Source organism: Gymnoscopelus microlampas (genome assembly GCF_963454915.1).
Source record: "Gymnoscopelus microlampas genome assembly, chromosome: 4".
Taxonomy (NCBI): Eukaryota; Metazoa; Chordata; class Actinopteri; order Myctophiformes; family Myctophidae; genus Gymnoscopelus; species Gymnoscopelus microlampas.
Genome location: NC_139941.1, coordinates 53,546,693 through 53,559,192, shown reverse-complemented (window position 1 = coordinate 53,559,192; position 12,500 = coordinate 53,546,693). Strand labels below are relative to the sequence as shown.

Genomic DNA, 12,500 nt, shown 5'->3' with positions numbered 1-12,500 from the left:
GTAAAAACTACACAAATATCAGGGAGGAGTTCTTTATAAAAATTCAAAATAAACTGCCCTGAATTCCGTAGTATGACAGAAAGGGAGAAATGACACTCCTTCTGGGGGAACAGAAAGAATGTGCAGTTTTAGCTGCAAAATATGTGGATTCCTGTCACAAGAAAAGGGACAACCAGTAGGACACAGATGTATACCATGTTTTATTTACCACACCATCTCCTTCATTTTGTTGAATGTATATTATGTTTGTTGTTTATGTCATCATTGTAATTGTGCTTTGGCAACACATGTCAAATGTCATGCCAATAAAGCCAATTGAATAGACAGACAGACAGACAGACAGACAGACAGACAGAGACCCCTACTTGACATATAAGATATAAATGAACAGTAGTCTATATAATACTTATGTGTGCAGCCGGGTTTGGCTTGTCTTGATATGCTTCGTTGCGCGTGGTGTCGTGCAGCGAAAATAGCTGATCTACAAGCTCACAGTGCATGTCGATGCGTGACACCACACGCAACTAAGTATCAAGCCTTTACTAGAGATGCAGTGTACGTCATGGATTAACCCATTTAGACCTGTTGCTACCTATACGTTGTTATACCTTTCAATCCGGATGCCACCTCTGTGTCTCATTAGTTGTTGCTATAATATAGTAACATCATTTTTTATTTTTTGTAAGAATTTGAACATTTTCAGAAAACTATGGTTAGGTTTTAGAAGGCGTTTTTAGAATCGGCCTCAGGTCTAAATGGATTAAGAGGACAATTCTTTCAACATAAAACGCTGTATTCAAGTTCAGGAGAGTTCAGTAAAGACAATGATCTTGAACGCTGCCTTCAGGTAGGACATGGAAAGGACACATCGTTCAGCGCACCTGGGGAAAAACACATTTGGTGGATGTGGAGGTTGGCTTCTCATGTATTTATAATGCAAGAGAAGACAGTTAAGAGAAAACAGACAGTTAAGAGAAAATACTGTATGAGTGAAATGTAAGAAAACATTAGGCCCAATTATGTTTCTTATTCCTTTATTGATATTTTGACATTCCATTCAAACCAAGCAAATTAAAGACAAAATCTAACATCTGAACTTCAAACTATTCATGATCAGGGGTGCAGATCCCAGGGGGGAAGGAGGGGACATGTCTGACATATTCCTCCAATAAAGTGTCTTCAAATAAATTATATAATTTTAAATCTCTATTTAATAGAAGCTGATTCCACTTTTGAAATCATTCTCACATACAGTAAACACAATACTTTGTGAAGGTTTTGTTTTTGATACCCGTGTGTCCTGATCATCAACAACTGCCAAATAAATGAATCCACAAGCTTCATCATCATCACTTGTCCACAGAGCTGTTAACTAGTTTAATGAGTGAAGTTCAGCCAATATGAACGGATAGAAACACAACAGTGGAGCTGAAAAACGGAAAGATAAATAATACTGACCAAGGAATATCTAAACTGTCTGAATTAGACACATATTTTGTACTTTATTTTAGTAAAGTTTGCACAACCTTTCTGTTGTTAACTCTCATTGTGTCACTGTCACAACGCAGATCGCTCATTCTCCTTATTAACATAATTAAAATTAATAATTAAAACCTCATGGGAATTCAAATACATTTATTGGACTATTTATTTTTTGTTATGCTGCCTGACCACATAGGAAACAAGTGTGTTTTCAAAAGTGTTTCATTATGCTTTAATGCGTGATCCTAGGTTTAAGTTGTTTTGACTTTTGCTCGTATATCTTTTACCAAAATCAAATCAAATCAAATCTCAAATGATGTGAATTAATGTCAAAGTATCGATGTTTGTAAGTCCTGCAGTTAAACATGGAGGCATGTTAATGTGTTTGTTGTTAAATCATGTGATGTCAACCTATAATGGATTATGGATTATCATAACATCATAACATTATAGTTTGTTTCATGCATTGAACATGGATTTGGTGTTTAATTTTTTATACCAAATGTCAGACAAACTGTAATCATTGTGACCATTATTAGTTAGTTTAAAATCCTAGCATTAGCTCTATGCTCTAAGTGATATTATTGATGTGAAGATTCCTTGTTCGTGGTTCCCTCCTAAGTTGTAATGAGATCTGCTCCCCTGCTCGTGATTAGTGATTACATAAACATCATTACATATCATCATCATTACTTAATATAAATGATTGCATGTCATCAGTGTTTCCCATTAATTTCATAGACTGTGGCGGACCACCATTGTCTAATTTGGGTGGACCCGGGTATACCCATCACCTCAGAACACCCTAGAGGGTTTAGGTCCACCCATCACAGGGAAACAAAATAAAGGGTTAAACCTAACCCTAACCCAACTTTTAAATTCACAAACACTATGCCTAAACCTAAACTTAACCCTAACCATAACCTCACAGAAACTATGCCTATAAACCTAACCTTAACCTTAACACTAACCTTTAAATTCACAAAAACTATGCCTAAACCTAACCTTAACCCTAAAAGGTTGATGATGTCATCATTGTGCTGCTGTTACGACTATTTAAAAGCTGATTGGACACACATGTATTTCTTCCTCTCACACCCAGGTGTTATGTGAAAAGACAATAGACCAATAAGAATCAGAATGTATTAACTGTGTGAACATGTTAACACTTTAGAATAACCTTCCCTTATAATAGTAAATTAATCATTCATAAATTATTAGTTTAAATAAATGATGTGTTATTCATAACATGTTAAACAGTCGGTTAATGATTTAAAACTACGCTATAAATAGCTAATAGATCATGAACAAGTTATTAGTAAACTACTTCAAAACCTAACCTCTCAGCACCCTCCCTGCAACTACAGTAACCATCAAAGTAGAAACAACTCAGTCCATTCAAACAACATTTGACCAATACTTTGTCAATAGTGTATCTTAGTAGGAAGGGCAGCTCAGTTGGTAGAACACTCTCCTTTGGACCACAAGGTTCTGTGTTTGATCCTGCTAGTGATGGAATGATCAGTGTGTTCAATGAACTGAATCATTGCTACAGTTCACTGAAATGTTGTGTTCAAATGATTGGTTCAGAGTTTGGCTGCATTGTGTCGTCTCTTCACTTCCTGACTGAGTCACTGAACGTCCTCTCAGGCTATGGGATCTAAACTCCTGCGTCATGTAAAACATGTTTATATTTGATTGATGATGAATGGTCCAAACTACACAGTTCACCAAGAGGACCCCCCCCCCATCTGACCACATTGTCATCAGTGTTGTCTGATACAACAAATCATTTGATTATTACATTTGATTATTATATTCATTATTATAAGAAATTACGCAGAAATTAAGCAGAAGACACATGATAATGTGAATTCACACGACCGGGATGGTTTACCAGGCTAGTTGTTTCACTTCTTACACTAGCACGTTGTTTTGTGTATGTTTTCTAATTTTGTACACTTTTATACATTAAAACTGTATAAATGTATATATAAAAAGGTTTAGTAAAAAGAAAGAGGAAGTGAACCTGGGTGTGTGGGAGGAGTCTAAAGATTCTCATCATTGGTTGTCGGCACCAGAATACGACCTGATAGAAGAAGAAGAGAGACAGTTAAAACAGACACACAAATAAATCCTATGTACTGTATTGTGTGTATTTCTCCTTAAAATGCATAAATGTACACACAACACAATAACACAACAACATTAGGGTTCAGTCATCAGGGTCACATGTTGCATCAGAACTAATGTGAACATTTGACTCTTATTTAAGACTAAATGTGACAACATAGAACACACTTTGACCTCTAACTAGGTCGTCTAAACTGGTCTAAACCGGTTAAGGTTCTAAATGAATTTAGGTTGTGGCTTTACATGTTTGTTTGTTTGCATTTCTGTGAGGGTTCCACATGTCATGTGATCCTCTGTTGACCTGACCTCATTTCTTCCACTGTTAGTATATTTATTAATTTTCTCCGCCAGGAGACTATGTTTTCACTTTCCGTCCCCGTCCCCCCCTCGGCCAAGCTAACATTGGTTAAGCCTCACGTGACACGTGACAATACGTTGAAAGAGTGTGCTCTGATTGGCTAGTGAGACGCATGACGTATAGCGGCCTATAAATAGATGTGTCACTTTGAAAGAGTCTTGGTCTCTTTCAAAGTGAGGTAAGACAGGAATAATCACGAAATGGCTGAGAAATGGCGGAGCAATAAATTATGTAGACACACTGGTGTCATCACAATACGTAATATAAATAGCTTAGACAGGATTAATCAAGAACAGTACTTTCCAGTCACAGTTGATGACACAGTGCAACTAACTGTTATTATGCAAACTGAAGAAGCTAATCATTGTCTGCAAACTGATGAAGAAGCAAAGGCGCAACGCCTATCATCAAAGTTCCAATCTTGGAATAAATTCCAATATGTGCTGGCGGAGACTTGTGCTCCGAGGAGCACATTTTCTAGTTAAACATGTTAATGAAACATGTTAATCACCTCGTTTCTTCCACTGGAAGTAGATGAATCCAGACAGGAACAAGACCAGACCCAGAACCAGACCTGATGCTCCCATGGCCACCTTGTTCTTCACTGACTCTGGCATGGAGTCATCTGATAATACAAATATTATATTAATTATATTATTACAGTAGATTAAAACACCTTGTTCTTCACTGACTCTGACATGGAATCATCTGTGTCATTATAGATTTGAGCTTTAACTATTATTTTATACTTAGGCTATTCATAAATAGCAGATCTGATATTTTTGAAACGGAGACATTTGACAGTTACAAATGTTTGCTTTAAATATATATATTAAAATATATATATTTACATTTTTATACAGATCTACAAGCTCGTAGCTTGTAGATCTCGGTGCCGCTCTATGAGCTTGGAGATCTGCTATTTTTGAATATCCCAAAGTATAAAATAATGGTTATAGCTCAAATCTAAAATGACACAGATGTGTTCCTGGATTGAATGGGTTAAGTAAGTAAGCCTTGCCGAGCCATGTGACCCATAGGGGGAGGAGCCTATCTCCTGTTTCTGTAGCGTGAGGCGGCTTGATGTGACTCTAGTCACAGAGACTTACCCCCCCCCCAACCCAACCCTTGATGTGACTCTAGTCACAGAGACTTACCCCCCCCCCAACCCAACCCTTGATGTGACTCTAGTCACAGAGACTTACCCCCCCCAACCCAACCCTTGATGTGACTCTAGTCACAGAGACTTACCCCCCCCAACCCAACCCTTGATGTGACTCTAGTCACAGAGACTTACCCCCCCCAACCCAACCCTTGATGTGACTCTAGTCACAGAGACTTACCCCCCCCAACCCAACCCTTGATGTGACTCTAGTCACAGAGACTTACCCCCCCCAACCCAACCCTTGATGTGACTGTAGTCACAGAGACTTACCCCCCCAACCCAACCCTTGATGTGACTCTAGTCACAGAGACTTACCCCCCCCAACCCAACCCTTGATGTGACTCTAGTCACAGAGACTTACCCCCCCCCAACCCAACCCTTGATGTGACTCTAGTCACAGAGACTTACCCCCCCCCCAACCCAACCCTTGATGTGACTCTAGTCACAGAGACTTACCCCCCCCAACCCAACCCTTGATGTGACTCTAGTCACAGAGACTTACCCCCCCCCAACTCAACCCTTGATGTGACTCTAGTCACAGAGACTTACCCCCCCCAACCCAACCCAACCCTTGATGTGACTCTAGTCACAGAGACTTACCCCCCCAACCCAACCCTTGATGTGACTCTAGTCACAGAGACTTACCCCCCCAACCCAACCCTTGATGTGACTCTAGTCACAGAGACTTATCCCCCCCCCAACCCAACCCTTGATGTGACTCTAGTCACAGAGACTTACCCCCCCCCCAACCGAACCCTTGATGTGACTCTAGTCACAGAGACTTACCCCCCCCCCAACCCAACCCTTGATGTGACTCTAGTCACAGAGACTTACCCCCCCCAACCCAACCCTTGATGTGACTCTAGTCACAGAGACTTACCCCCCCCAACCCAACCCTTGATGCTGAGTGCCAAGCAGGGAGGCATTGGGTCACTTTGATAGTCTTTGGTATGACCCGGCCAGGGATCAAACTCCAACCTCTCAATCTTAGGGCAGACACTCTAACCACTAGACCATTACCATTGATATTAATGCAGCATTTATATAAGACCAGTTCCATCTCTCAGGACTGTTCTCATACTTTACAGTCACTTTCAGCCCCTTCCACCTGATTCGGATGCTATCAATGCATAGAATGGGAGATTATCACGTTCTATCAGACCATTGAATGGGCGAAGTAGGCGACCTACTAGCTACCCCGCGATTTATCAGACCATTCATTGGGCGTAATCAGGAGCTACAGACCTACCGACGGAGATGACTTAAATAGTTCAGTTTCGGTTTTAGTTTTGGTTGTTTTGGTTTCGGAGCGGTGCGACGCTCGCCTATGCCTACTCAGCGCCGTTCGAGTTATGTACCGATACGCACAGAATCCTAAATATTGTTGTGGGGACTGCTCCGCCTCCGTCGGTAGGTCAGTAGCTCCTGATTACGCCCAATGAATGGTCTGACAAATCGCGGGGTAGACAGTAGCTCGCCTACTTCGCCCATTCAATGGTCTGATAAAACGTGATAATCTCCCATTCAATGCATTGATAGCATTCGAAGCCGGTGCCCCTTCACTCCAGCAGCTTCTGACCCTGATGTGGAAATTCTATACATTCTATAAATGTCTTTGTACTTGCAGCCATTAGTAAACTAAGATGATGTACCTCATCTAGACAAGACACTTTAAGTAGGTGAGGCTCCTGTCATGACCTTCTTATTAGAATGGTAACTTTTTTAGGTTGTTTTAATGTATTTGTATTGATTTTTATTTCTGGTGTCTGTATTATTATTGTGTCTTGTTTTTAATTGGATTGCTGTGTTTCCTTTCTGCAAAACAAATGTACCTTCAAAGAGAAGAATCCCTGAACCCTTAAAACAGAGTGTAGTGTAACACATTACAGTAGATTACAGTAGATTACAGTAGAATACAGTAACTGACCCCAGTCCATCTTGATAGGCGCGGTCAGGCTGGGGTGTTCCACCATGCATGTGATCTTCTCTCCTGATCTGTAACACACACACACACACACACACACACACACACACACACACACACACACACACACACACACACACACACACACACACACACACACACACACATGTTTTCTATCTAATGAGGATGATCAGTACCTACGCACAGGTGCTGAGGGGGCACCCAAAATGAGCCATGCCGCTCATCATAATAACTAAACGATGAACTATTATATTTAAATTTAAGATTAAAAACACAACTACAATTAGGCACCAGAGCACTAGACCGTTATAGGCAATAAGATAAGTTTATACTGATATTTTCTCCACCTAAAATAATCATGACGTGCGTGTGTCCTCAAGTTGAATGTGTGTCCATGTGGATCTGCTCAGAGCTGAAGCGGCCCCTCCTCCCCGCCCGGTCTGGCAGTGAGTGAGCAGCTGTTAATTAGCACTAACATTAGGACAGATTGTGAAAGTAGACGATCTACACGCTGAAACGATTCAACACATTGATCCGTTGATCTTTGTTATTATTTAGTTTTTTGGAGAAAAACAAAAGTTTGACTATGTTTGTGTAGGAGCGTGAATGCCCCGCTGGGCTCTCCTCCGCTCTAGTGTTTATTGTGTATTCCACTATTCCCTCCCCATTGCAGAAAAAATAGGAAGGCAGAAACTTAGTAACGAGATATGCACGTTATAGCGTATTCCTGTGTGTGTATTCATGTATAACACACTCGCTCGCGGGTCTCTGTGTGCGTTCGTCATGCTTGCACGACGACGAGCTTGCTGCGTAGTTGTGTCTGGAGTAGACTGGTGATAAACACGGGACTCGGGAGGAATCCTGTGTGTGTGTGTGTGTGTGTGTGTGTGTGTGTGTGTGTGTGTGTGTGTGTGTGTGTGTGTGTGTGTGTGTGTGTGTGACTTAATATTAGCCTACCAATTAATGGCCAATTTTCAGCAAGTGAGTAACACTTGTTTTATTTTTAAAGAATATATGTGTAGGTGTGTATTTCTATGTATAGGTGTCTGTTAGGTGTGTACCTGGGTGTGTACTCCAGGTAGGAGTGGTACTGGTAGTACCAGTCTCCATCAGACAGCTCATCGGTAGAGGAGAGACCAGAGGTCAAAGGTTCTTGACCTATCCACCAGGTCACCAGGATCACTTGAGGATAGAAGTCGTAGCTGCTGCACCTCAGCATGTGAGTGTGTTCACCACGACGAGGGGGAGTCTCTGACTTCAGTCTCACTTTGGGCTCCACTCCTAAAAAAGATGACTATTGTTGTTTCCGCCAGGAGACATTGTTTTCACTTTCCGTGAAACAAGCTAACATTGGTCAAGCCTCACGTGACACGTGACAATATGGTGAAATAGTGTGATCTGATTGGCTAGTGACGTATAGCGGCCTATAAATACATGTGTCACTTTGAAAGAGTCTGTGCCTCTTTCAAAGTGAGGTAAGACAGGAATAATCACGAAATGGCTGAGAAATGGCGGATACTGTAACAATTGGATAGGACACTTACACAGACAGGACAGATAGGACACTTACACAGACAGGACGGATAGGACACTTACATAGACAGAACGGATAGGACACTTATACAGACAGGAGGGATATGACACTTACACAGACAGGAGGGATAGGACACTTATACAGACAGGACGGATAGGACACTTATACAGACAGGACGGATAGGACAGTTATACAGACGGATAGGACACTTGTGTCATGTTACTATGACACAGTAACATGTTCTATTGTTTGTAAGAATTAGAACATAAGAATTAGAACATAACCAACATTCCCAACACAAGTCTGCTGGCGGAGACTTGTGCTCCGATGAGCACTTTTTCTAGTTATTATTATTATTATTATTATTATTATTATTATTATATAACCGTCATAGGAAAATGTCATTATCATTAATAATTTTACATCATCCAAATGAGATCCAAATGATTCAGAAAGCCGCAACACACTTGGTCTTCAACCAGCCAAAATGTTCACGTTTCCCAGCTCTCCCCCGTTCTCCTCTCCCTCCATTGGCTCCCAGTTGCTGCCCTCACAGAGTACAAAACACTGATGTTGGCCTACAAAGCAACCAAAGGTATGACACCCCCATATCTTCAAGCCTGATCCAACCCTACAACCCCTCACCCTCCACACGTCCTACCTAGACTCTTCTTCTCTAAAACACCCTGGACAACGCTCCACACGTCCCAGACTCATCTCCCTTCTGGCTCCCAAACTGTGGAATAAACTCCTAATTGCAGTCAGAACTGCAGACTCACTCCCAATCTACCACCATAATCTGAAGACTCTCCTCTTCTAGACTGAAAGAACGAGCCCAATCGATGGTCTTGAAGGGCGGAGCCAAACCCAGGCGCTGGATTCCAGCGCCTGGGTTTGGAGCACTCTGATTGGTTAGGAGATAACAAGGTCCTAAGACCAGCGTTCCTGCAAGGTTCTCCCAGGCTTTTTTTCTTTTGAAACAAAAAAAAAGGCATGGGTTTCCGAGGCTACTCCTCTTCAGACTCCACCTTTGCCCTTAGCACTAGACCACTAGACCTAGCCTTGATGACCTTTCAGTCTCATGCAAAGGTTAAAATGTCATTTAGATATCATGTTAGATGCCAGGTTCATTGTAGACCTGCTATCCTATAGTTTGGATAGTTTTAATGTATATATTATTTATTTGTTTGATATTATACTGTTTAGACTAGTGGTTCTCAAACTTTTTCATGTCAAGGACCCCCAAAATGATATGTATTTGGCCGCGGACCCCCATCGCAAAATATTTTGTTCCAGGGACCCCCCAGAAGCAAAGATTTGAGTTACAAATGTTCGCTTTGAAAAATATATATTCAAAGATTTGCACAAGTTTTCACGATTTGTCAAAAATATCAGATATACAAGCTCATAGCGCGGCACTCGGTGCCGCGCTATGAGCTTGTATATCTGCTATTTTTTAATAGCCAAAGTATAAAAGGTTCAAGTGCTTAAAATGATTGTGATGCTATATTAACACATTTTGCTGGGGACCCCCTGGAATCCCCCCAAGGACCCCTGGGGGTCCCCGGACCCCACTTTGAGAGCCAATGGTTTAGACTAATGATAGGTTCTTGGTTTACCTATGATCCTAGATTACTATTTCTATGCATTTGATGTATTACCTTGTGTTTTCCTTGTTTACTGTAAATCACTCTGGATTAAGAGCTTCTGATAAATGCCTGCATTGTAAATTGTAACCGTAAATGTCAGTGATTGGCCACCAGATGGCACCAGAGAACTGTAGATTCTACAATAGTCTACAGTTTTCTACAACATAGAATGCATTTATATAATATAATTTAAACATATTAAATAAGTCACAGTGCTTTACATAAACAACAATAGACCAAGCAATATCATTTTGCTAATGATATTGCTTAATAAACAAACAAAACAATACACATAATCCTGTAAAATATTGTGATTAAAAACATACAAAACAAACTAGTAAAGACAATAATTAAAATATAAAATCAGGAGGTGAAATGAAGTGTATAGAGGTGTGTTTTAGCCTGCATGGTTCTTTTTAAAGCTCATTTAAAAACATTAATCCTGGTGTCTCTGTTTTAGGCAGGTCATTATATGAGGGTGAAAACACTCAGAAATAGATCTATATGTTTCATTTATACTCTGTGTACGATGGTGACACCACATGTTGTGAGCTTGTAGATCTGCTATTTCCACTGTGTGACAGCATGTTAGGATACAGTATAAATCAAGAGGATCTGAAATGTTTCTCAGCAGATAAAGAAATATGTAATAATTATTATATGATCAATATTAACACCATTAATCATCTCTGAATAGAATCATGTGATTTCATGTTATAGTTTATGAGGTGATGAGTGTTGAGTGCTGCTCTGAGATCAGCTCACCTCTCTTGTTCAGAACATTGGAGTAGTAGTTCTCAATGTTGGGTTTGCAGCGTGCCTCTGGTTGTGCTCTCATCACACGCAGTTGTGTAGGATCTTTATTGAAGCGCTCTGCGTTCTTCACACCAAACTCAGTGTATCCAACAAACTGATCTACTCTACTGTCCCACCTGAGGAACTCATCACCATCGAAATTCAATGACTGTGTGTACTGTATGTCCTTCAGCTCACTGGAGTTAAACACACAGCGGGTAGCCACATAGTACACATATCCATCTGGAAATAGACAATTAAAAATGTCATTAATGGTCAGTTTTATTATCATCTGTATAATATCAACACTAGGCTAACTGCCCCCCATCGGCCAAATATGTCACTACATAAAGTAAAATAGGTTCAGGATGTGAAATCTGGCATTCGAATGTTTTGAATGTATATAGAATATCTTAAATACAATGAGATTGAGCTACAGTTACATTAAGGGGGTGCACAATGCAGTGCGTGCATTTTTTTAAATTCATTGATAAATAAACGAAAATAAAAAAGTACTCAAATGTTTTACTTAAAGGTAGGCTAAGTGATATTATTGGGTTAAAACAAAAAGTATTTTGTTAAAAGGTTAAAGCATTATATTCTGATAGTAATCATTGCTATAGAGTGTTTGTTCAGTAACAGGAGTCTCCCCGTCTCTCCAGCTCTTTAATAAACAGCAAATACATTTTTTGGTAGGTGTCAAAATCTCAGCCAATCAGGAGAAAGTAACCATTTTTAAGCCTCATTTTAATAGTGTTCCAGTTCCAATTTTTTCTGCTCATTTCTTAGTGTCATCACTTCCAATTTCACTTGTTTAATTTATATCCTGATTGAGTTCTCTATCCTGATTGGATGAAATTGGAAATGAAACGGAAACTGAAACGAAAATGCATTTTCTGTTTAATAAAGAGGTGGAGAGACAAGGAGACTCCTTTTACTGAACAAACACTCTATAGCAATGAGTACTATCAGAATATAGAGCTATTTAACACTTATTTTAACCAAAGAAAATCACTTACCCTACCTTTAAGTAAAAGTATCAATACTGCAAAGTAGAAATACTCTGTTACAATTAAAAGTCCGGAATTCAAAATACTTGAGTAAAAGTATAAAAGTATTTGCATCAAAATGTACTTAAAGTACCAAAAGTAAAAGTACTCATTTTACAAAATGTCCCATTTCAAGTTTTCAAATTAATAAAAATCTCTTGAAAATATCAGATCTACAAGCTCACAATGCCTCGCACTTATCGGTTATTTTCAAATGGCCGATATAGGGCTGAAGTGGTATGTATGTTTTCTAATAATAATCAAAATCTACAAAGTAACTAGTAACTAAAGTTTTCAAATAATTGTAGTGGAGTAAAATTATAATATTTGCCTCTGAGATGTAGTGGAGTAGAATTAAAAGTATTAGAAATTGGAAATACTCGAGTAAAG

General features: G+C 39.7%; 1 protein-coding gene across 3 annotated transcripts in view; it reads right to left on the bottom strand.

Annotated features, from left to right (window-relative positions):
• The window catches only part of LOC311044400 (H-2 class II histocompatibility antigen, E-S beta chain-like), a 207,857-nt gene that overhangs the window by 148,095 nt on the left and 47,262 nt on the right, over positions 1 to 12,500 (bottom strand). For all 3 annotated transcript variants that reach the window (XM_084055947.1, XM_084055949.1, XM_084055948.1), the window contains 2 exons: positions 11,032 to 11,304; positions 8,145 to 8,364 (listed from right to left, as the gene is read on the bottom strand). In XM_084055947.1, coding sequence (XP_083912073.1) covers positions 8,145 to 8,364; positions 11,032 to 11,304 — 493 coding nt within the window. The remainder of the gene's footprint in view (positions 1 to 8,144; positions 8,365 to 11,031; positions 11,305 to 12,500) is intronic.